Genomic DNA, 27,040 nt, shown 5'->3' on the forward strand with positions numbered 1-27,040 from the left:
TGCCGACGCCATCTTTAAAACGTTAAAAGTTGTGATTTTGAAGAATCAATCCTTTCAAACACAACGTTTGGACGTTGTGTTAATTAGCAAATATTTGTATTAAATGTACGTACCCCTTCCGTGCCTTTACAACCACAGATACAGGGTTTTTTTTAGCGAAAAACGCGGCTGACATAATCCATATTGTACAGGCATCGCGACTTTTGAATCATAATTTTTTTTTTCGTACGTGACGTTACGTGCAAAGCTAAGCACGCGAGCGCGACGTGCAATCTTCGAAATGCCGGCGCAGTACGCTGTGAATAGCCATTCAGCGTCATTTACGTCTTCATCACAGCCAGGGGTTAGTGTAAGGAACGAGCACGCGCCCTAGGCCCTGGAGTCGAGGCTGCATGTATGCCATAGAGCTTTATTATACAGCTCTATGATGTATGCACATGCTCTGCAATACATGCACACACATGTACGCGTAATACGCGTGTTGTACAATGTACATACAGTGTGTGCGCATTGTTATACGGCACTGAAGTGGAACACACGCTGAAGTAAGTGTACCTTGTCGGGCATCTGGAAAGGCGTAAACTAACTTATTCTCTAATTCGCCCCTCAATCGCGAATAAATTATTTTCAATGCCGCCTACCCTCGTTTTTGCCTACCCTCGTATTTTCCCACCCTGTATTACCATTACCCAACCTGCAAGAAAATAGGTTAACAACAACAATTCATAAATACCTTGGAGAGTTGATGGTTTCTGATTGGTCGAGACTCGATCACGTGGCCGGTCATTAACGGTGATAATGGACCGGCTTCAAAGATCAAGCGAATAAATGGCCCCTGAACCAGCATTGATCCAGCCCCGTTCAGCCCCATGCAAGCCAATGATTGGTCAAAATATAGTAACAGTCCTGCGGTAGCTTTTAACAATTGAGCACTGCACGTGCGCTCAACCCCCATCGCGCGCGTGAGACTGACGCGCGCGTACGCAACACAGTTGCTAGGGATGCGTGCGTGCGTGCGCGTAAGGAAGTTTTGAAACGACATCGTACAACAGTGCAGTATATACTGAGGATGTTTACGACGAAAGCGTAGATCTACGATTTATTTTCTTTGAACACTTCACCCACCGACATATTTACCTTTCCTAAACCAAGCATCTTTGTAATTCCGGACACAAGGAATGTGTAAACGAGATTTCAGCTTTCTCCATCAGGTAAAGATATAAAAACATTGTTGTAATTTGTTTCGCTACGGCAGCAGTTTCTGTTGAGTTTACGTCGTTATAGCTAAAATATGGCCCATGAACATGAACACAAAAAAGTCTGAAAATATCGCCAAAAGAAAGTCTCAAAATTGGAGCATTTTAACTGTTTATTTCGTTATAAAGGTATTTATTAATAGGAATAACAGTGTGAGGATCCGGTCTTCACTGCGTGATAATGACCGGGTGTGGGGGTGACCGCTGTTAATGGACCTCGACTCGTCGAGGTCCATTAACGCTAATGGACCTCGACGAGTCGAGGTCCATTAACAGCGGTCACCCCCACACCCGGTCATTATCACGCAGTGAAGACCGGCTCCTCACACTGTTATTCCCTTAATAATGCAATCCATTTGGGAAACACCGAACTTCGATGGCAAGCATTGCGCGGACAGGGCTCAGGATGCGTCGCTATCTTGGAGACAGTTTAAGCTGTGTCGAGACAGAAGTATCCGAACTCAAGGTCTTGAGTTTCCGTCTCTGTGCTGGTAGGATGAAAGTTGACTGCCAAGATAGGCATTCTACTTCTAGTTCTACTGTATCTGTCAATATAATGAAGCTGGATAACAAGTGGCTTAATTAGAGGTATTCAATTGCAAAATCAGTCATTAACAAATTTTCATAAAAATTTGACGTGCGTACTGCTTGCTGGTGAATTCGGTCAGTGACTTAAACACGCCTGTTCAACCACACCTAAATGTCACACTCCGCTGATTCCATTCAAATGTAAATTCTCGCTTTGGCTAACCCAATGAAAATAGCCTATATTTATTCTCTAATTCGCCCCTCAATCGCGAATAAATTATTTTCAATGCCGCCTAGCCTCGTTTTTGCCTACCCTCGTATTTTCCCACCCTGTATTACCCAACCTGCAAGAAAATAGGTTAACAACAACAAATAATGCAATCCATTTGGGAAACACCGAACTTTGATGGCAAGCATTGCCCATATTATTTATTCCACTTTATCATACTCAGGAATTAAAGAACGGGAAATAAGGGTGTTTTTATTTTTATTTTTATACAATCATAATCAGGAAACATCAAGTTTTATTTCCACTTTTTAACACATCCAGGGATTGACTTGACTATATTACAACTTACTGAACCAACTTACAGCTGATAAACTATCTATAGTATAAACCCAACATTTGTGGATAAGGAAAGTCTGTCTTCCAACGACTCGTGGACATAGCCATCCTTTGCCGTCTCCGAACGCCAACGTCCGTGTTTCTTAAAAAGCCTGTCCGGCACACCAATACGAGCCGCAACCGTTGCTCCCCCAGCTCTAAGACTATGCAGTCCAAAACGCTTGGGGTTGACTCCTACCGAAGACAAGGCGCTTTTAAATATATCAAGACATCTTGAATATGATAGTTGCCCTGATCTTAGTTTGTTCTTGTTCTCTGTTCGAATATATTAGCTGGTCGAAAAAATAAACTTTCATCTGAATCTTTATCTACAAGATCTGCAAGGATTAGGTATCTGTTTAACATTCTGACTGGACACGTAGATGTATTTGTTGCTGAAATGATCACCCATGCTCCTTGTCTAAAAATGTCAGTTTTACTTTTAACTATGAAGATATTAACATATGAGGAATGTAACTGGAGATCACATCTTCTGATGTTGATAAGTTCACTGTGACGCAAGAAACCTGCATAGGCCTATGAAATAAGCAACATGGTACACAATCGAATATCTAACAGACTGTTCAGAACTGCGTACTTGTCTATGACAGCCTTTAATATTTCTGGTGTAATGGGTTCTTTCTTCTCAACAGGTTTAGCTAGTCTTCTTTTTAATCCCTGTAATACATTATGTAAAAATCTACTGTCACATGGGTTTTCTTTACAGTCCGCAAAACAATCATGACGCCATTTAAGGCCATAGAAAACTGATTCGATTCTCGAGAATGGAGCCCCAATATTGAAGAGATGTATAAAATAACAACACACGTCATTGGCATTGGCTGGTAACGGATTGATCTTCTCCACCTTACACCATATTGTTGCCATGTGGCAAAAGCAGCGTTTTATTTTTTAGTAGTGCTGGGGGCTCTTGATGCGTCAAGTATCATTGCCAACGTTGAAGAGTACTCATCTTCTTTATATTTTCTGCAGAGAAATAGGTAATTAATAAAGTAATTTATATTTAATATTTATTCTTTTATATACGTGCCATTCGGCAATTCTTTTCTTGCCATGTGGCTACCTTGCCATGCGGCTTATTCCTCATCATAATGAAAACTTCAGTCTGACACAAAGGACTTCGGACTTGAATAAAGGTGATCCAAACAAAGACTTGTGATTCCGACCTTGGACGAATATATCTGACGAGTCAGAAAAATTCATGGTATGCTTGACCAAACTTCGAAACGAACTTTGATGGGAAAAGAGCAACGGCCAAAAAGGGGCTGAATGCCAGCAGGGAATAACCAAAGTGCCCTCTGCTTTGCACAACTTCAAGTGTCTTAGGACGTCCGCCACCAAGTTTATAGGGGGGACTAACCAATTATTTTCTCCTTGCCAATTGCACGAAAAGGCATCTACTTGGCTTGTGCAGGGGATGAGTATTTGGAATTGAATGTAGGCAATTTTGCATTGGTTTCATCTGCAAAACGATAAACTGTATGAGGTCCCCATATTTTATCAATGAATTGAAAGAATATGTATGATACACCCCAGACATCCCAATCTATCTCCCTACTAATCTCATCAGCTCTTTGATTGAGCTCTCTGGATATCCACTGTACCTCCAGTTGAATACCATGCTTTCTACAGAATTGGAATATATCCAGACTGAGTACAAGAAACTCTTCTACCATACTGCCTTTGCTGACTACCGAGACAACGCTTTTGTTATCAGTACAAACCTTCACTACTTTACCCTCTAAACTCTTCGCAAATGCTTGCAATGCAAGGGAAACCGCCTGTAATTCCCTCCACGTGGAACTTTTGGTTTCTTCAGCACTCGACCAATTCCTTTGCAGGACCAACTCCCCTCCACATCCGACTGTCCATGCACCACAGCCCACTTGGCTCGCATCTGTATAAACAAAACATTTGGGAGAGAGTATTCATATAAATACCGTTTGTTCAAGGTTTGAACTTCTAATTCCCAAATGACTCTGCAGTCGCTAGCAAGTTTAAATTCATAGTCCCAGTGAACTCTCCGCATAATTTCCATGTACAGAAACCTTGTTTTCAATTGAGAGACCTTCCCCACTACTGGACCAAGAGATATAATTTTACCTGTAATTGAGGCCAGCTTCCGAGCTGAAGTATAGGGAAGCTTGATCTGAATGCCATTGATACAGCTAACAATATCTTCAATTCTTCTGTCAGAGGCTCTAATTGAAAAGTCTCTTGAATCCCATACCAAACCTAACCAAGTCAAACTTTGCGTAGCTATACCCATTGTGACTTCTGAACATTCGGCACTAATCCCGCCGACAAAAGGTCAGACTTTACCCTTGAAGCAATCAAGTTGGCAGTTTCCTCGGTACACGCTCTGCCCCAACCATCATCGAGGTACAATACTACAAAGTATCCTTGAGTACGCCAGTGTTTTACTAGTGGTCTTAAGCACTTTGTAAAAATATATGGAGCTGTGGATAAACCAAATGGCAAAACTAAAAAAGAATAGTACTTGGTGACCCCTTCTGTGGTCCAAGCAAAACTAAGGAACTTGCAATGCTCAGGAAAAATCTCAATATGATGATAGCCTGACTTAAGGTCAAAAGAATATAAAAAAAATCACCTTTCTGGAAATATGACTCTGCTACTTTCCAGTCTTCAAAAGTAATCTAATATCCTTCCAAAGAAACTGATTCACATAACGAAGGTCTAAAATTAATCTTTTCTTTCCCGAACTTTGGGTAGCTACAGTCAATGGATTAACTAAATGTGGTGGTTTGTCACACTCGGCAACCAAATTTGAAGCGAAAGCTCAGCTCCGAAGCTCGCTTCAGCTGCTGTACTTGTTCCGACGTCGTCTGTTGCTTACGCTCGCTGTCTTTGTTTTAATGAGGCGAGCGAGGTATCCAAATACCCCTTGAAATCTCCCAATGCTGCTTAAGAAAAGAGTGAAAAAGTCACTCTCCAAAAGAGTGAATCCCAGAACCACTCCGAAAGGGCGAAACCCACTCCAAAAAGAGTGAAAAGCAAAAGGATAATAAAATTCACTTTTACGAGTAGCCATTATAAGAAACAAATCTAAAATTAGTTGTCCCTTATAATATGGCTCCTCAAAAAAGGGTGGAAATGTCACTCTTTTGGATTTTTTTTTTTTTGGAGTTATTTTCACTCCAAAAAAAAAAAAAAAAATGCGCCGCCCCCCCCAAAAAATGCGCCGCCAAAAAAAAAATACGACGCCCCCAAAAAATGCGACGCCAAAAAAAAATACGACGCCAAAAAAAAAATGCGCCGCCAAAAAAAAAAAAAATGCGACGCCGTTGGCACATATGGAACACCATAGTTTCGATGGCATCTCTGACAAGTTTCAGGGAGACATGTGCTTCTTGTGCAGAAGAAGATTGTTCATTTGAGGACACCCTCTATCGAAAATTAGGCACGAAAAAGAACACACACAAATTTGACGTGCGAACTGCTTGCTGGTGAATTCGGTCAGTGACTTAAACACGCCTGTTCAACCACACCTTAATGTCACACTCCGCTGATTCCATTCAAATGTAAATTCTCGCTTTGGCTAACCCAATGAAAATATATTGATTTTCGCTACTTTTTTTTTTTTTAAGATACCAACTTAAGCAATTCCGACTTGAGTCAAGTCTAGGATCAGGCTTGTTCCATGACGCGGTATTTGTGTGCAAATGCATGCTGGTGTGCGCGTTTAGCGTTGCTCGTATTAGCGCGTATTGTTCCAAAGAGCCGGTGTCACATGAAAATCCGACTCTTATGAAAATCTGACCCGTTTTTCCTATTATTGGTTAATCCCTCGCACGTGACAGGTCACTCTTCCGAAACGATCCTAAAAATAGCATGGTATCGTACTCACGAGTGCGCAGTACTACCAATGAGTCCACATTTCATGGAGTCGGATATTCACGCTACACCGGCGCTGCAGCGTTGGGTTCAAACATTTTCGTGAAGGGGTGGTTTGGAAGAGTTTTGTATTGAAATAAAAGTTCAAATATACCAAATGACAAGAATCTATATGTCAGTTATATTATACAAATATTGAATACTTCGAGTGGTGTAGTAAAACCAGCCTCCCGAGGTGATCCATGGACCATTCTATTTTCCCGAGGCGAAGCCGAGGGAAAATAGAATGGTCCATGGATCACCGAGGGAGGCTAGTTTTACTTCGCCACGAGATAAAGCATTGAATATTTGTTTTATAACACTTCACCCACAGATTCTGCTTGATTTTAATATTTTACATTATTTAAATCTGAACACAGTTGAAATAAACTTCAATTTCAATACAAAATTGGTGGAAAATGTATTTCTCTCTTAAATTTCTCTTAAACACTAACCCTTCACGAAATGTTTGAACCCAAGTCTGCGGCGCGCTCTCTTTGGAATAATACGCGATACGCACAACGCGCAACGCACACACCAGCATGCATTTGCACACGAATACCGCGCCGTGGAAATAGTACTTTGGTTGCTATTGTATAGTACTTTGGTTGCTATGCGCATAGTACTTTTGGCCGTGCACAGAAAGATAGCAAAATTAGAAAGTAACATGTGACTCGCTCTCGGCCAATCAAGACACAGAATCTGTGGGTGAGGTGTTATAAAAAAAAAATATTGAATGGCTTTAAATTGTGAAATGGGAGGAATATTATCGCTCGGTAAAATCTGGACTTTTCCAGTTCACTCGGCTTCGCCTCGTGAGATGGAAAAGTGCAGATTTTACCTTGCGATATTAATTGCTGAGCCACTCAATAACAGTTCTATGATTATGCATGACGATCTGAGGCTAGCCGCATGCCTTTCGCCCAGGCCATCGTGGCTTAGAGCGGCGGAGTTGCGAAGACCCGAAGCGACTTGAGCAAAGATTAAGTACTGCTCGACATCCTGGGGTCGAGGTTGGGCCCTCGTGGCTTTGCCACTCGCATGTGCGGTCTCCATCTCCAGTCGCTTCGCGTTTTCGCTGCTTTGAATGCGGGCAAGTTAAGCCACGATGGCCTTGGTGAAAGGCTACATGCCTGCCGGCCGGCCAAGCGCGCCGCCGCGTGCGTGGGATATCAGTGGTACGCGGCAGGCTTGATTGACATAGCTAGCTTATACCATCGCAGCTTTACGACGCTGGCTGAGATCTTTGAGAGAGAACCAGCGAAGCTGCGCCGCCTCGACTCTCACGCGCCATCTTGTTTGTCCAACAAAGCGGGGGTGGACTTTGTTGAATTTTGATAACAAATTGTCTACCAATTTAACACATTTTCCACGACTTTTCACAGAATGAATCGTGGTCGAAATGATCGTCCGTACAGGGGAGGTCAAAGGAGTAATTATGATAACAGGAAGAATACTCCACAGCGACCGCTAATAAAGAAAGACCAGGGTGGTACTTCATCTTCAAGTCCGTCAAGTGTCAGAGCCAATCCAAATCCAAGTCGCGATGCAGCCCAGGAGCCGAACACAATGAAGCCCAGTGTCAAAGATGTTCCTAAGGATTCCCGGGCACATCAGGAATCCAAACAAGATATACTAAACAAATCATCTGAGCGGAGTTCTTCAAGCATGTCTTCAGGCGACAGAGATAGACGTCATCATCAACGGGACCACGACCGAAGAGACGACAGCAACCAAGCTACACAAGACGGAGATGTGATGGTAGAAACATCCAGCCGAAAACCAGAAAAAAAGTTCACCCAGCGATGCCGGCTGTTCGTGGGAAATCTGACCCCTGACACGACTGAAGAAGATTTTAAAAGCCTATTCGCAAAGTATGGTGAAATTTCGGAGGTTTTCCTGAATAAAACTAAAGGATTCGGCTTCATTAGATTGGTAAGTTGATTATCAACAGAAAGTCTAGGCCCTAGTCCGAGTAACTTGGACCCAACTTATCGCCTTTTTAACATTCGGACATGGTCTGGCGAAAGTGGGGTCCAAGCTAATACTGGTAATCCTTACTTTTAGTTTTACGAGTTCTGTTCAAAACTGACTTTTGCAGATGACTGTCGAGTACCAATGTGACTTTTGCAGGCTAAAGCAGTTTTTGTTCTTCATATAAACTCATGTTAGTTGTAATTTTGAAAGCACTTTCAAAGAAAATGTGACTTTCCTACCTTTTTTCGCAGTCAGACGTGCATGTTGTAGTTCTCACACGCGTGAAAGCCCTACATAATGAAAGCCCGATGCTGATTGGCTGCTAAAAAAAATAAAAAAGATGTTTATTTTTTATCAGCCAATCAGCATCGACATGATCGAGCCATCCCTACATAATGAAAGCCCGATGCTGGAAAGATTTCCATATACGAAGTTCACTCATTTTTGAGTCTGTTTTCTGGTTGTCATCGTCGTCTTTTACCCCTGAATTTCCCTCATAAATCAAAGCCCTGCCCTCTTTCCACAAAATTAATCCTGCTGATATTCAAGAAGGTGTCATTGCCAATTGTTCAGATGTGCCAAGAAATATCAGAATGTCAATTTTGAGTGTCATTTAGTCAACTGTTTTGGTGAGTCTTTCCCTTCCTATATAGGAACGGGGTCCTAAAAGTAAGGATTACCCTAATAATGATGTTTGCCGAGCAACACAATTCTGTCATTGACCCAAAAACCCAACATTGCCCAACAAAAACATCAGATTTCACCCTCAAAACGGCCTCCAAATTACTAGATACGCCAACTGAGGTACAAGTAGACACCTGAACGTGGCATTGTATACAACGCCACGCTGTTGTGTATTTTCGAACCTAGCAAAATCGATCCGCCATACATAATTCCATATGGATGTTGAATACTCACCTAGAAATCTAAATTTGCCTTCCCGCGTGTTCAGGATGTGTCATTTCGACGAAATTTGCCATCAATGAAGACCCATACGAACGTGTAGAAATTAGATTTTAACCTGACAAGTGACCCTGACAAATGACCCTGGACGAGTACCCAGGGTCATTTGCGTGCAAAATTATTGGAGCCCTCCGAGCTACCCGTCTGCTTCATGTGGCGCATATGATAGGCGGCGTCTGATTGGCCTATAACGAGGCCACGTGATAAATGCAGCTAATAATTTGGAATCGCACTTACGATCCGGACAAAAGGAATGCCCGGAGCGTCAGTGCGATACCAAATTATCCGCAGCATTTATCAGGTAGTAAATCACATGCATCAGGAGGAGGTTGCAGGACTTCTACTTCGATGTCGAGATCTTGCCAGATTTTACCTCGAATTTCGTTTGAATGCCAGATTTGGCGTAAAAGCAGATTTCAACATGTTCAAGAAAGCTTGATATGTGAATACTTATCACACGGTAAGGCAATGTTCAGTCTTTGTCACGGAAGGACGATTTCGCTTGGTTCGAACATGTACAAGCGCGTGGCGTAGTTTACAAGCCACATTCACGGGTCTAAGGTACAAGTAGACATCGATTTAAGATGGTTGTACTGAAGTTTACTTACGATCCGGATGGAAAGTGAAATTTCTAGCTAAATTTTGCTAGGGGGGGGTACGGTAGTAGCGGAATGATAGTATGTGCATGCGTACAAGTGCAAGTACGTACCCCCCACGGCGCGCTCCGAGTTTGCCGGGATGAGACCCATCAGTGCGAGATTTTAATCATGGAATTGTATAAGAGTATGAGTTTATCACAACGTCCATAAAAAATAAATCAGCATGTGTTTGCAAGGTATGTTGGCAGGATATTTCTATTGCATACGGTGGCCCTAAATCATTGTGTGTAAAAACACGATGCGAACTCGAAACTCAACATCGATAGCATGCATCTCAAAAAAAAAAAATGTGCACGTTATTATTGTTATTATTTATTTGACTTCAACAAACAAATGCAGACAGTAAAACAAAATGAATTTAAAAAAAAATTATTATTATTATTATTATTTTTTTTTTTTTTATTATCTTTTGGCCTACAGTACATTATATTTCACAACAAGAATGGTATGCACATGTAAACCATGTACCTGTACTCGATGTTGGTAAAGCTGGTACATACACTTTTGATAATAGCAGTTGAAAATGACCGCGCGGGTTGATTACTAATTGGGATTTTGAAAAGTTGGCAGCTATGCTTTTCACACTATCTCTTTTTCGAACCGTGTTGAAACCTACCCAGATCCATCCCGGTTCAGCCCGAGTTGTTTTCTACACGAATCGGAGAGACGCAACGTTTACACTGTTCTTTACGGGAACGGCCGCCACGTGAACCGTGTAACGTTCAATCCGGCTAAGGCCCCTGTGTATTCACGCTACAAATTCTCAACACGGATCGCATTCGGCATTGGGCGCTGTGATGATTTTCTCAATCACATCATGCATTGTGACGCACGCGGCTGCGCGCACGAGGCAACGGACAGGCCGGTGTGCAGCGTGAATTTACTACTCTGTGAAATACGGACTCATTGGTAGAATTGCGCATGCTTAAGTATGATAGTTACGAGAAGGATCTATCACGTGAGAGGGCTTGACCAATAAGCAGTGTTCTCCAACATGTAGAACAAACCTGGCGCCCCGCCATGCTTTCTGCGGCGCCCGCCATGTTTAAGAAGTCCCCGCCAAGCTTTAAATTCTGCCGCCAGGTTTAATTTTTTTTGACTCTACAGTGTACATTTACAACTAAAATAATTGATTTCAGTTGTTTTTCCACACATTAACAATGTATTTCGATGTCATCCCAGCCCGATCGGGGTTGTCTTAAAATCTCGCTGAATCAATCACACGCACGGCCGGCTGTGCAAACACCAGCGATTCCCATGCACCGTACAGTACTAGGTACGCGCGATGTACACACACTGACAACTGAATCCCCAGTTCCGGAGTGTGCCGATTCTTCAAGTAGCGACAACCCCGCCGCAAAAATATATATCTGTATTTGTACACACACACACACCAGCAGGAGTACGTACGGCAGATCTTACGTGCAGCCAACCGACTTTCTTTTTCTCAGTGCTTGCACGCGCGGTATATAATACGCATTGATGTTCTTGTACGAGGCAAACGAGCTCGAGGCCAAAACACGCGTGCACATGGTGTTCCGATCATGCCGATTGTCAAAAGTTATAAATGGCGATCGTGTATGGGCCCGGTTCGCTAAGAGAACAAAATCCACTTTTAATTTATTTGACTTACCAAACTTGTTGGCGACATTTAAGAACATACAGGTAGGTCATAAATAGAGGGAAATTTGAGGGGGAAATGACGATGACAACGACAAAACGCAACATGAAAATAAAGATGACGATCGCACGGCACCGGCACCACCCATAAAATCGCGTCAAAAAAAACGTAATTTGTATCCCATTTTGTTTTGCAAAATTACAAAAAGGTGTCATTTGATCTGAGAGAAGTCTGCTTTAGGTTGAAAAGGAAATTTTTGAATGCTAAAAAAATCGGGGGAACTGGCCTGGAATCGCCTCAGATTGCACCACAGAGCATCTAGAATCCAAAATTTTCCCGGGGCCCTTAAGCGGGCCCCGGACCCCACGCCGTAAGGGCTTCGCGCTCCACGCTCCACGCTCCGCGCTCCGGCTCGTAGGAGTCCCCGCCGACCCCAGCGCCAACCTTTAATTTTCAAAGTTGGAGAACACTGAATAAGAGAGTAAAGGAATCCGATTTTCATGGGTGTCCGATTTCAACTATGGCACCGCCGCAGCTGTGCAATATTTCCAAAATGGCTCCTGTCATTTCGTTAGACGATTCGTTCTATTTAACGTTAGAAATGTACTTTTTGGGGTACATAATAAGGGAGCGATTATTTCGTGATCGGTGTTTGTGATGGCGATGATGGTGGAGGGAAATATGCACGTCGTGTCAGATTTTCGGTAGAATGTCGGCCTCAACTCAACACGAATCAGCTGCGAGTGACTCAACTCGGGGCGGTTCACACTATCATTTTCGACACAGTTCATGCCGAAAAATGCAATTTCGATCCGGGTTAAGATTTTCAACCCTGGTCCCTCCCAGGGTTGATTTCGATCCGGCTAGAGCTCGCTACCCGTGTCAGAACCGGGTTGAAAATTTAAAAGTGGGAAAAGGGTTGAAAAAAATCTCGGGGTTGGAACTGGTCTATAAACTAAAAACCAAGCCTAAATGTGAAAATTAAAATTTGACAAAGTTTGACATGTTTTTGTACATGATGGAAGTGTGGCCTTTATTTACGGAGGTAGTCCAGTAAATTGGCCACATTTATGGGGCTGGACTTTCCCCAACTGACGCATGCGCATTGTATTATACCGTCTTGTTTCATTATGATTCGACATTTTTTTTCTGTCGCAGCTAAAATAGACATCGTTTTAAACAAGTTTCCAGTCCTTTCCTCGGAGCGACTATAGAATGCAGGGCCACACCGGAAAAGGTTTTTTTTTTTGTAGTTGGATGCAATGTGAGGAGTGGGATCGTTGAGTAGAATGGCACTCTTTTGAGAACGAAGCAACGTTGGTATATATGAGACTTCTCCTTTGCGTACGCGCGCGGGTATGGTACGGTATGAACCAAAGATCCTATAGCGCCGTATAGCGCCGCAAGTGGCGCTATAGGATCTTTGGTATGAATGTATAAAAAAAAATAGAGGGCGGTATAAAGAGTGAATGAGCATGAAGTCAATTGTGATCAATAGAGGGCGCTATAGAGAGTGAATTATTGACAAATACGTAGTATATATACCGAGTGAGACGGCTTGGGATGTCTTGGATGCGCGGATGCGGGGTGGATGAGCATGAAGTCATCAAAAGAGGGCGCTTTATATACCCCGGAACGCTCTACTGTATTTACCCTATAGGACCCACTACTTTATTTCCCTATCTCAAACCAACCCCAACCTACCCACTCATTCCGTCTTGGATGTGTGGATGCGCGTATGCGGGGTGGGCATGAAGTAAATTGTAATCAATAGAGGGCGCTTTATTGAATGCCTGGATGCGCGGATGCGCGGATGCGCAGATGCGCGGATGCGGAGTGGGCATGAAGTAAATTTTAATCAATAGAGGGCGCTTTATTGGATGCCTGGATGTGCGGATGTGCGGGTGCGGAGTGGGCATGAAGTGAATTTTAATCAATAAAGGGGGGTTTAGAAAACCGACTGCGCATCCACGCAGCCATGGATGCACGGATATAGAATGGAGTGGCCCTGTATTCTATAGTTGTACCCTTTCCTCTCTCACCGCACGCGGGAACACTTCTGCTCGCCGCGAAGCGAAAATAAGAGGAAATCTTATTTTTTTTGTTGTTGAACAAATAACATTGAGGACCTACTTTATGAATACAAGGAATTTCTAAGCAAAAAATGCACAGCAAATTAACATCTTACTTCTTGTGCTTAATGTATTCAATAAAAAAATAAATAATAACACGAACAGGTGGATCTGGCTTCCTATCAATTAAATTCATCATATAAGAATATTCTTGTATTTTCTACTTCAGGCCAAAAAAAATAAGTCTCCGGTTTCTGGTATGGAGCTTGTCCAAAAAGTGGTGCGGCGACGCGGCTTTTTTTCTTTTTCTCCCTGACTTTTTTGCTTCAAATGTCGGCTGATGACTGCAAATGGTGCCCGACTAAACTTAGTGCAAATATATGGGAGTCCAGAGAGGCCACATAAAGCTTATTCTTGATCATAACCCCATCTAAAAACACGTTAAAATTGTCTAGTAGCAGGATTTCAGTCAAACCAGTGAGTTTGGCGGTTTTGAGACATCATCTTTCATTGAAAAAAAAACTTTTTCATTTTGCCGACGCGCATGGCTACGGCGACGCGCGCGCATACCAGAAACCGGAGACTTTTTTTTTTGGCCTTAAACCAAGATGAATAGAAAATGAAATAACAGATTGTTCAGTACCAGTTTGGACCACAGAAATCACACACCTAGGAAAAATCACAGGCCTAGAAAAATCACTCACCTAGAAAAATCCAGGTGTGTCTTTTTCCACACACGTGTGATTTTCAAATCAAAAGGACTGTGGTGATAAGCGAACATGTGCTTGACAAACGTGCTACATCAGCTGAGAACAATCTGTAACAAAGGAAGGCAGACCCAACCTCGTCCCAGGGCTTACTTTATTTCCAAAAATGACGGCTTGTAATGTTAATGCCCAAACAAACTAATTTAAATGATTTCATCATCCAAACCTCTGCAAACGATGAATGAAAGACAAAAATCCCGTCGATATGTCCACTTTAAATGTACTAGATGGTCACAGCTTTTTTTTCGTTGTCCAATAGGTCTATCGGCACCACACTATCACAGCCGCAGTATTACACAGAACCAACCCGGTTCCCAAAATAAAACTTTGACCGAGCCCCACCAAACCATCATGCCCGCAAAGTGTACCAGCCCCCAATGCTCCCCCCCCCCAAAAAAATTGCAAGTCGACTTGTCTCAACACCAACGGACAATTTGTCTTTCCATTTGACGCACAGACGGTCAAGTTGTCTCAACAGTCGAGTTGTCTGACCCTTGTTCAGTTCCTTGTGTGAAAAAAGACAGAAAATACGTACGCTGCACCACAAAAATCTCACCAATATTTATCCTCGAAAACAGACAACTATTTGCTATCAAACACACATGAATTTCACACCAATGGAAAGCTTAGAGTTCAAGCTTTCCAAACATCAGGCTTTGAATTTGGGAATTTTTAGAGCAAGGCCACTTAAGCCTTGAATGGAGCAAAATTATAGAGGGCACCAAGGCCAGTTGGGAGGGCACTAAGGCCAAACTAATATCTGCAGAAGGGGCACAGAGGCCGGCTAAAAAAATGTGAATATACATGTATATCGGCTGTAACGCGCGCAAATAAATGCTACATGACGAAACTTAAAATTTCGGCCGTTTGTCACCCTAACAAACAAAAATACTATGAAAAAAACACTGTAAAACTTGGAAATAGAATTCTAAAAGAATTTAATCAAAATAAACAATTAAACCAAATAAACAGAAAATTAAACCAATTAAATGTTAAACGAAAGGTAAACAAATAAACACTTAACTGGGTATTAATTAACCCTAACCCTCCAGGGTATGTTTGCTAGAACCCTGCCAAACGTAGCAACATGCAACACTTGACTAAGTGACAAGCCTGCCCAGTGTAGCAAGATCCATCAGGGGAAAAGTCTCAAGGCCACACTGCCTCAGAGTCGGTGGTTACTGCATGCAGCAGGATACAACTGTGGCATTGTTTCATGGGACTTAGCTCTCATTGCTTCAGAGTTGGCCATTCATGCACTGGTGTTGGTAGCTGAACGCATCAAAGTGCACCAGTTCTTTTCCACCTGATGCACTGTGCTGCGTCTGGCAGGGTTAGGGTTAATCAAGTAAACGGAATAACAAGGAACAAAATTAAACCCAAAACAAAACACCAAGAAATACCAAACAAATAATGTTACAATCTCCTCTGAAATCACTTGACCTTCACCTGTCTTAAACTCTTCAACATTCCTCAAATCAAATCTTCAAATCAACTTTCCTAATCAAATCTCCATATAATACTTCAAATCAAATCTTCAATCAATACTTCCAATCAAATCTTAACATTTCAACTCAAATATTTAATTCTATACTTAACAAAGTATGGTGGGCCCACCAATATATTCGCGAATCACGCGTTGTCGGCTCCTCCGGTCGGTTCCCGGCAGTGTTGGAGCAAAGGCTTTGACCCTCAAGGCCAAGGCCAAGGTTTTGACCCTCAAGGCCAAGGCCAAGGCTTTGACCCTCAAGCCTCAAGGCCAAGGCCAAGGCTTAACCGTTAAGGCCAAGGCCCTGTTTTATAAATGACCACTAATATAGAACTAATTATAGTCACATGACACATCATCACGAATCGCTCATTAAGAAGAACAACTTGTCTTTAATTGCAATCAACATGCTCGCATACACTGTTTTATGACTGCAATCTATTAACCCTAACGTACCTAAATCCATCAAAATCCACCCCCCTGTTTCGGGGGATTTCAGCGGATTCAGGATACATGTACCTCCATATTGAACAAACTGGGGGATTTGGATGGACTCAGGATTCGAAGCCTAGCGGAACTGGCGGATTTTGATGGATTCAGGATACCTCCATTTTGAGCTATTGGGGGACTTTGATGGATTCAGGATCTCAACAGTTTAACTCTTTTGCAATGTTTGTGGTCAAGTAAATACTGCTGGCACTAGCCCCGCCAAGTCTGTCACATACTGTACAAACATGTACACACATGTACTGGGTGGACTTGCATGGAGGGTCACGTGCTGGAGGAAAGATACAAATAATGCGCGAAAACGTGACGAACGCAACACCGTTTACGCGCAAAGAACACCATGTGCATCGCTAATAATTATGTGTGCGCATCGCGTAAATACTCGGTGCACATTTCTTGCTTCACGCGTGTTGAGCTAGGTCACGTGCTGGAGGAAAGATACATTTAGCGCCATTACTTTACGTTAATTTGTTGCGCGTCTATGAGAGACAACCAAAATGGCGGAGATTTATCGCACAGTGACTGGGCGCGTGTGGACGCGCTGCCGATCTAGTCTTTTCATTCTATATCTATGGTTTACGGGCTGAAACATGCGCTAATGTCTTTCACACAAATTTTGTGTGCGAGACGTATTCACTTCGGTACTGATCCATGCTGGGGTCGCCATGCATTGGTGTATTTTGATGGATCCTATGCAACAACACACATCACAATTTTCATGCGAGCATGGTATCCTGAATCCGTCAAAATCCACCAGAAATTTAGGTGATGGATTTTGAAGACTCTATGGAAAAACATGCTGTATTTTTTTTTATGCCACCATGGTATCCTGAATCCGCCAGAATCCATCAAGACTTTTGCTGGTGGATTCTGGCGGATTCAGGATACCTCCAGAATCTACACTGGGGGATTCTGATGGATTCAGTATACCAGCATTTTTTGCATGACAAAATTGGTGGATTTTGGCAGATTCAGGATACTTTCTAGTAAAAGAGCCCCAGGAGTTAGGGTTAAAAGTATAAGTTCAGGTCTTCATGAATATGGTTTACTAAAACAAAATAACGATATATTGACGCACAATTCTCCCGAGTGTAACAAAAGGGGGATCCAAGAACCTGATTTGGGAAATTTTTATTTGCTGGGCCAACATGGTCAGAAATATTAGCATTATCTAAAACAGATACATGCAAATCTTTAGCACTTATCAGGGAGACATATACAACCAATCAGATGTATTCCATAATTGTATACAATTTAAGTGATCATCTCATTAGCCCCACAAGTGTACAGAATATTGTTGCAGCAAATCTACTACAATGGTAACAAAATATGATGCTATAAAAGTGGAAGTGTGCCCAACACACAAATCTATAGGGTGTTTCCCTCCTCCATGGTAACACGATTAAAATGGTAACAGCAAAATTTCAAACAGATTTATCTCGAAAATGCAAAAATCTATGGGCCTTGAAGAGCCTTGACTCAAAATTGTAAGGCATTGATCCCTCAAGGCCAAGGCTTTTTGCCCTCAAGCCTCGAGGCCAAGGCCAAGGCCCTAAAATCCAGCCTTAAGGCAGCCTTAAGGCCAAGGCCCAGCATCAAGGCACTACATCACTGGTTCCCGGTTGTCCCGTGGACTTGAAGGCCTTGAACCCTCCAGAGACTGGGCAGCTTTCTGTCTCAGTTGCTTCAAGCAGGCGCCGTCTGTGCTTCCGCTCGCCGTGTTGCTTGGCCGGGGTAGGGTTCTTCTTGATCGGGAGCTTCAATACGGGCCCATCAGGCTATGCCAGATAAGGCCTTGCTCTGGCGCACTGACCCTGAGCCATCTGAAATTTATAATTTCAAAACCTAAAACGTCTACGTTCTGCAATAATAGTCACTTCAACTACACAGCATATGCCATATTTGGCCAACCAAATCATAGAAATAACCGTTATCTGCGCAGACATAATCTATGACGTCATCCTTTACAAAATTCCACTTAAACTTCAAATAAAGTTATCAATTCTCAAACCATGATCCAATGACACAATCTATAATTAAATCGACCAATAAGTGATCCAAAATTCTAATGAAAACTGAGAAAGTCATATGACGTCATAAAAATTACTACAATGTACGCACATCGGTGCTAACTGAAACTATGTCTCATTAGATCATAAATCAAACGTCAATTTTCTAAACAAAATATAAACAAAATTCGCTAAAATCAAGAATCTGGTATCTATGTTAACCAATAAAACTACTCACGGTAGATCGAGCAGATCTGCCACCTCAAAAGTGGAAATTTCTGGATCCAAACTCAACGGTTTTGGAGTGACCGTGACTTGCTATATTGCGATCGCAAAGTCCTCTGGCATTCGCGCGATATCTGCAGCATTTTACAGCCAGTGGGTGAAAAGCGCTATTTGCATAAGAATCACTCGCTTTCACTTTTTGCACTCACACTGACACACTGGATCATACCGTGGCTCAATGAACAATAGTAGGAAGAACAAATACAACATATACAGGTGTTTACATTGATAAATCTTTATTTACAAACAAAATAGACTTCGCCAGTCTCGCTTAGGAAACATTTAACACAGTACGGAGAAGTTAAACATAAGAAATAAGAATAAATGTATAGGAAATTCGCATCAGTTCTGACATGGGCGATCATGTAGTTTAGGGCCCCTCTTTAGTTTCGATCAAATTTGAGTCAAAGGTGTTTTTATCATTCAAAAAATTACCTTTTCAACCTAAAGCAGACTTCTCTCAGCTTATATGGCACCTGTTTTGTAATTTCGAACACTTTTTGGGGATAGAAATTACGTTTTTTGTAAGCGGTTTTATGGTTGGTGACCCGCGATCGCCATCTCTATTTTCGTGTTGCGTTTTTTCGTTGTCGTTTTCCCTCCAAATTCCCCTCAAAAATTCGAAATCCTTCCCTCTAACTAAAACCTACCTGCATGTTCTTAATGTGGATTAAAAGTTGATTTTGTTCTCTTAGGGAATCGGGCCCATAATCAATACACGATCGCCATTTCCCCTTTTGACAATCGAAACCATGTGCACGCCTGTTTTTTGCAATGCCCCGAGCTTGTTTGCCTCATACACAAACATCAATGCGTTCTGTACCGCGCATGCAAGCACTGAGAAGAAGAAAGTCGGTTGACAGTGCGTAAGATCTGCCGACATATATTTTTGCGGCGGGGGTGTCGCTACTTGAAGTATCGGCACATACAGGAACTGGAGATTCAGTTGTCAGTGTACGTGTGTGTACATCATACATACAGTGGGGAATCGCCGGCGTTTGGCCGGCCGGCCACTACCGTACTGCGCGTGTGTGATTGATTCAGCGAGATATTAAGACAACTGATCGGGCTGGCATGGCATCGAAATACATTGTCAATGTGTGGAAAAACAACTGGAATCAAGGATTGTAGTGGTTTTAATAGGCTGATAGATGTTTTTGCAAAAAGGGCACGACGACCAAGGTAATTATGGGGCAAGGCAAAACTGGCCGTGAAGACAGGGATTTTTTGTGGGGCACCTCGGCCAGTAAGAAGGCAACGACGACACTGGCCGTTGTGGCCGTCGTTCAATTCAAGCCCTGAAACATAAAACAGCCTTTTGATGTACCTACGTCGACCGAGAGATTTATGAATGAACCACCTTTGCTCTGCATTGTTGTCCCCCAAAGCTTTTGACACACGCAGGGGTGGTCCACGTTTATTAGTTGATTCAAAGTGAGGCTTGACTTTGAGTGCTTTTCTGCGATCAGCCATAATGTGATTGGCATGTTGACGGGTTTCCCTGTCTACTTGAAGGGGTCATCAACTTGTTTGGCTTTGCTGGTTGTCGATAGCTGATCCAGAATGTTGGTTACCACGAATTGAAAAATCAGAAAGAATTTTTGATTTGATATAGCCACTTCTGAATGCATGAGTGGTCATGACATGAATTCTTAATGTCTTATTTATCTTATAATGTGTTTATTTGGCTTCAATTATCTTTCATTTTGCGCGAAGAGTGAGTTTTATACTAGATGGATTTTCTGGTGTGTTCACGTGCAATCACACACGTGGTTATTCCCGTTCCAGGGCCACAAATGCCACTATTAATACGTAGGGATGATGTCTTCCTGCAAAGCATATAATTTAACACAAAATAAATGATATCTCCTAAGCTGCTGATCCAATATTGATAATTCAAAAAAGAATTTGTTAAGAGCTTTTATTTGATGCTATTTTTTTCACATTTCATGTTGAAAGGAATTTTGACCTGAACACCCTATTCTAAGCTCATGAAATGGGAGGTTCGCCATTACATCCAGAATGAGGTCCCTGACTTAGCCCCATAAATGTGGCCAATTTATTTGGACTACCTCCGTAAAGATGGCCACACCAGCACCATCTTAAGTGACGAGTAGGACGTTGTTGTTGCATTTGTCCCATTCAGACTTTGCTGCTAGTTTATTTTACATTTTGTAAGAAAATTCACCAGTGAATAGTAGCAAGGAAAACACAGGCATTTTCTCAGATGTCTTCTTTTCATGTAATTTTGAGGCTCATTATTGTACACGTTTGAGTGTAACTAAATTCAAACATGGCGATGCTAACACGCAATGCATGCTGGTACAGGTAGTGTGACCTGCAGGTCAACATGTAAGCTGTCAGTCATGCGGCGCATGGCTGGCTGGGCAGCTGTTGCTTGACTTAAGTAATCCTCTTTGTATAGTATGCATGAGGGGCATGCTTTAGCAAGGAATAAGCACTTTCATGGGTAATATGCGCCATCTTATTCACGGGCAAAAAGAGCACGTGTTGCTCGATGTGAGCGCATATTGGAATGAGCGCATGAAGACTCCGAAGTGCAAAAGTGCATACTCAGCAATGCGCATTCTCTTCGCCCCGTGAACAAGATGGCGCATATTATCGTGCAAAGCACTAACTGCCAAGGTCATAAAAAACATTTTCATGTGCTTGAACGTGAAAGTATTTGGTTTGTCAATAAGAAGCTTTAAGTTTTGTAGACAATGTTAATTTTCAGATCTATTTTTCAAGTTATTTTCACCAATCTTTCTGAAAGTCAATAACCTATTTTTTACACAGGACACCAGGTACAATGCTGAAGCAGCTAAAGCAGAGTTAGATGGAACGATGAGAAAGAACAGAATGCTTCGAGTTCGTTTTGCTACACATGGTGCAGCCTTGAAAGTAAAGAATATCCCATCATGTGTCTCCAATGAGCTCCTTGAACAAGCGTTTTCTCAGTTTGGTGTTGTGGAGAGAGCAGTGGTCATTGTGGATGACCGTGGCCGACCAACATCAGAAGGAATTGTTGAGTTCGCACGGAAACCAGGGGCACAAAATGCCCTGACCAGGATCAAGGAGGGAGTCTTTCTACTCACGACGTAAGTCCTTTAACCCTAACATACCTGAATCCATCAAAACCCACCCCCCTGTTTCGGGGGATTTCGGCGGATTCAGGATACCTCCATATTGCACAGACTGGGGGATTTTGATGGATTTAGGATTGTAAGCCTAGCGGAATTGCAGGATTTGGATGGATTCAAGATCTCAACAGAATAACTCTTTGGCTATTTTTGTGGTCAGGTAAATACTGCTTGTAGCCCTGCCAGGTCTGTCACATGCTGTACAAAAATGTATGTACTGGGCGGTTGAGAGCTTGTGACTGCGGCTTATTAGGCCTCAGCATATAAACAATGGATTATGTACATAACCCATCCAGACAAAGCAATGCTAAGGTCGGACAATGGCTCATTGAAATAGCCCTTCGGGTTCCAGGCAATGCAAACGTCATAGTATACATAATTACCCACAGCCAAGTTGAAAGGAAAAACAACCCACATCATCACCAGCAGTTGAACCATGCATTGGTGTATTTTGATGGATCCTATGCAACAACACACATCACAATTTTTATGCGAGCATGGTATCCTGAATCCGTCAAACCAGGAATTTGCAAAATTCCATCTTATAATAGTTTATGCGGTACCCGCTGCTATGTACATCAGATTCGAACCAGCTAACTGATTCCGTTAGCTCGGTGGTCGAGTGGTAAGACATCTGCACTAGAAAGCAGGAGGTTGTGTGTTCGAGTCCCACCCGAGTGATTTTTTCCAACTTTCATTTGAGTCCCGCAGCTGCTACAAAATATTTTTTTCACAGCACTGGTTTAAAGATGAATCTGTCTTTACTTTTATACCAAGTTTTCTATACAATTACACGTGAACTGAACCTGGAAAGTGTGATATACACATGTACATGTACAGGAACGAGATATATCTATCTTTCTTTGCAAAAAGTATTAGCTCTGTTATCGCAAAATTGAAAAAATTCCAATACTTCCAATTGACTATAATAAGGCCCCCAAAAATGTTCTGCTTACGATTCCATGCCTTTCAAAAATAGGGTAGGTCAAAATTTTGTGCTGTTTGAATGGTGTATTGCTATTATGCAAATTTCAGCTTGAACTTTTTCCATTTGCCCTACAAAAGCTATGAAAAAAATTGCCACAAAAAGTGATAGAAACCCTGGTGTTGGAGTGTTGCAGGTTGGGTATCGTTAGGGTTAATCATTCAGAACTCTTTTAAATTTTTTATTTCAGTTCTCCAACACCTATCTCAGTTGAGCCTCTAGAGCAACGTGATGAGGAAGATGGACTTCCAGAAAAAAATATTCCCAAGAATCAGTCCTACCATCATGATAGAGAGAACCCACCACGATTTGCTGCCCCTGGATCATTTGAGTATCAGTGGGGAAACAGGTAACTACTCAGACATCTGTTAGACTGCTCAAGTAAAGTGTTTTGTTAGGGGATTTTCTATAAAGCCACTTTGAGTGGCTTGTGTCCTTGTACATTCTGGAGGATTCCAAAAGTTTCCTTCGAAAATCTTAGAGAGTTAGGGTCATTTCTGGGAGCCAAATTAATCCCCTTGCTTAGCCGTCTCAAATAGGTCAAGATTAGGTTGTCCCATTCAGTATAGACCAATCCGGGCATGTTATCAATTCTATCAGGAAGGCCCCCTTCATTGGCGAAAGCATTGTGCTACCTGTTGTTCAGATCATCTATCAAAGTTGCTTTGTGCTAGCATATGACTGAGTGAGCAATTGCTTTGTACTATTAACAGCTGGCACATTAGATTCTCCATTGAAGGGGGCTTTGTGAGTGTACAGTATTTACTGTAGGCAGAGTTAATATATGATATAGTCATCATATTGTTCTTTCAATACACTGTTGACGTACTATAATGAAATTTTATGAAATCCTTCATAAACCCATAGTAACTACGATTGATCATGCCCTGCGATGCATGGTTAGTTCTACGATTAATCATAACTTACAATGACTTCAGGGGTTCTGAGTTTTAATGTTAGCCACAACAGTACAGCTGTTAGTTATCTCGCGAGCGCGATAAAGAATGTATCTTCAAGCAAACTTGGCACACTAAAAAGATTGAACACGCACACTGTACATAAACTTTTCAGTGGTTGTCCTATTACACATGTATGCGTGTTGTACGGAATGGCGCTTGCATCTTAGAATAGCGCTATATGTGAAGTGCGCTATGACCGTGGCCCTGCTACATGGTTATATGTAGCAGGGCTTGTTGCCATGGATCGACCAATCAGGATCGAGGATTCTAGTTTACTTGAAGATAATATTAGTTATCCCACGATGAGCGCGAGTGGAACATGGAATAATGTAGTGCGTCTGCAGTCCAGATGCCACAAGGCCGAAGGCCGAGTGGTATGTGGGTTGCAGACATACTACATTTTCCGTGTTCCACAAGCGCCAGTGGGATAACAAGTTTATCTTCAAGCAAACTTGACTTGCTGTGAGGTTGAAATGAACATGCTTTTATATAGTAACCTTTAAGCGGTTATCCACGCCTGCAGCTGGAATGATGCATCTTGAAATAGCGCGATACACGGAATGCGATATGGACCAAGATGCATAGGATAATGTAGCACTGTGTGTTGTCGTGGTTTGACCAATCAGGATCGAGGATTCAAGTTTACTTGAAGATTTAATATACAATTACTGCATGGCGTGCTTTTTGGAAAGGGAAAAGCAATTTTGTCTGTCTTGTTGACCCACATGTAAAAAGTGAGGGTTATTTAGTCAGCTGTTTTGGTGAGTCATTTAATCTTATATGAACGGGGTCCTAAAGATAATGATTACCGGTTTTTTTTGTGCTGCATACTCTAAAGACCTACATGTAATGGCACATGAATGGGGCAAAAGGGATAATCAAATGTTTGTGTCATGCTTTGAAGCCTGTGTTCATCAACGACTCTGTACATTTAGTCTCGTGAATAAAATAATTTGTTGATGGTATACCTGTAATGCTGAGGAGAATTGTTTTGGCCTTTTAGTTGTTTATTTGAATCTATTTCAATCTAGGTGGAAGGCATTGGAAGAGACAGAAAAAATTCAGCGAGAAAACCTAGAACGACAGTTACAAGATAACAGAGAGAAACTTGACAGTGAGATGGAGATAGGAAGAGTTGAACATCAGACCATGATGATGCGACAAGGTTAGATTGTCTCATTAATGCTGATTTTTTTTGTATAATGACCAAAACAGTTGTATTCAACACAACATGATTGATGGGAAGTAGTAGGAAATGACTGGTCCTGAGGCATTGGGTAATTTGACTCTATTCTAAGACAAAGGGAGAGAGGCTATCATAATCAGCCAACACCAAGGAACCAGTAATTTCACACTTCTTTCCCAAAATAAACCATGTTGTATTTGTTTAATGATGCATGTTTAGTAGTATTATCAAAAATGTAGAAATTCTGTGGGAATTCCCTCTCACGGAATATGTAGAATCATTTGTCATGAGCTTTAGTATGGAATTCACAAAAAACCTCACCTGCGACAGTTACATGTTGTGAGTCTAGGAACTAATTGGGGTACACCTTCACAGTTACGGACCAGTTGGGTGATAGTGCGTAAGTTGTTACATTCGCTCATAACTGTATAAGTTCTAATGAAATCAGATACCTCTTACCACCTTAACTAATCCATATCACTGCCGGTAATCCACATCACTGTAGGTAATCCATATCACTGCAGGTAATCCAAATTGTAAAAACAATCTACATTAGATTGATACGGCACGTTCACATTTTGTTAACAATTAATAAATACCTTGGAGAGTTGATGGCCTCTGATTGGTCGAGACTAGATCACGTGGGGGTGTATTAACAGTGATAAAGACCGGCTTCAAAGAACAAGCGAAACTAGACTTATGTTTGTGGACAAACACTGGGCTGTTTCGGCAACTTTTTTTGTGACATGTGACATGTAAAGTTTCAAGTATAAGTTCCATCTAGGAAGGATGTGTAGATCTGTTTATAATATAAAAAAATGTGATTAAATTTTCATAGGGCTTTGAATTATGACGTCACATGTCTCGTAATGACGTCATCATGACGTCCGGTCAATTTCATCTATAACACATCCCAGTCTAGATACATACTTACTTTCAACCCAATCAGACCTGTTCTTCAAATTACAATGTACTTCTGGTTTCAACCGGAAGGAAGGTCACGTGATTTTGCTCGTAATATCAAAAATGTAGATTCTGGATAAATCAGTATTCTATCAACTCCCAAAAAAATGCAAAATCAGATCTCTCAAAGTTGATTTTATATTATTATCAAAGATTAAATCTAGAAATCTTTGGTTGTTTGTAATCTTGATACTTGATGACGTCATCGTGATGTCATTAAATGAAAGCTTGAAAGCTATGTTAACTGTGCGATTTGAAGCAAACATCTGAATTAAATCTCGCGAGGATGATTTTTCAGCAATTTTTGTATTTATTTCGCTACGGCAGCAGAAGTTCATACCCTGGATGTCGTGTCATAATAAGACGTCGTCCAGCGCAGCCTTGGCCCGCTAGGGTACCACGCGTAAGCTAGAATATGGCCACTGAACATGAACACAAACAAGTCTGGACATATCGCCGAAAGAAAAATCACAAAAATGGAGAATTTTAACTTTATTTTGTTAAAAAGGTATAATGGGAATAACAGTGTGAGGATCCGGTCTTCACTGCGTGATAATGACCAGGTTTGGGGGTGACCGCTGTAATATCCCTTATTAATGTCTTGAAGTACATGTTTTAACATACAAAAACTGAACTGATGATGCATGTATGGCACAGGCCTGTTCTTCATCATCACCTTGCTCTGGTCTATGTTCGGGTTGGCCGCTGCGGCCCCTTAACTCCCATCCGAATGTTTCGTGGATTTTTCATTTTCCTCAAAGCTCACCTCTGGTGTACACACACATTCAAAGCCCAGAGTTCACAACTAATCTGTATAAGAGAAGGGTTGCTTTGGCAAACTTTAGTGGGGAATCATGTTCTTCAATGTGTGATGCACGAAGGCCACTAAAGGTAGTATTTTATATTCTTTTTCTCTCAGAACTGTTGCGCCGTCAGGAGGAATTGAATCGTCATGAGGAAACCCAAAGAGAGATGCAGCTAAGGTCAGTCTCGAAGGGAAAATTACACCCGATGAAGATTATCTTTTAAGATAATGAACAGAATGGTATTAAGCAGTCAGGTTGGCATAGTGGTACTTTCCTAGCCGTCTACCGCTGATTCCTGTGTGATTTGTTATTTTTCCTGGCTTTTTACTTCATATACAGTTTTCGT

General features: G+C 41.9%; 1 protein-coding gene across 2 annotated transcripts in view; it reads left to right on the forward strand.

The window, feature by feature from the left end:
- The first annotated feature begins 7,506 nt into the window (after nucleotides 1–7,506).
- Nucleotides 7,507–27,040, forward strand: part of LOC119722969 (non-POU domain-containing octamer-binding protein-like) — a 33,887-nt gene continuing 14,353 nt past the window's right edge. The window contains exons 1-5 of one of the 2 annotated variants that reach the window (XM_038193400.1): nucleotides 7,507–8,238; nucleotides 21,452–21,753; nucleotides 22,971–23,129; nucleotides 24,771–24,904; nucleotides 26,808–26,871. In XM_038193400.1, the coding sequence (XP_038049328.1) occupies nucleotides 7,690–8,238; nucleotides 21,452–21,753; nucleotides 22,971–23,129; nucleotides 24,771–24,904; nucleotides 26,808–26,871 (1,208 nt within the window). In that variant the 5' untranslated portion in view covers nucleotides 7,507–7,689. The remainder of the gene's footprint in view (nucleotides 8,239–21,451; nucleotides 21,754–22,970; nucleotides 23,130–24,770; nucleotides 24,905–26,807; nucleotides 26,872–27,040) is intronic. The other variant, XM_038193401.1, reaches the window with a different exon arrangement.

Source organism: Patiria miniata, unplaced genomic scaffold (assembly GCF_015706575.1).
Source record: "Patiria miniata isolate m_02_andy unplaced genomic scaffold, ASM1570657v1 HiC_scaffold_16, whole genome shotgun sequence".
Classification (NCBI taxonomy): Eukaryota; Metazoa; Echinodermata; class Asteroidea; order Valvatida; family Asterinidae; genus Patiria; species Patiria miniata.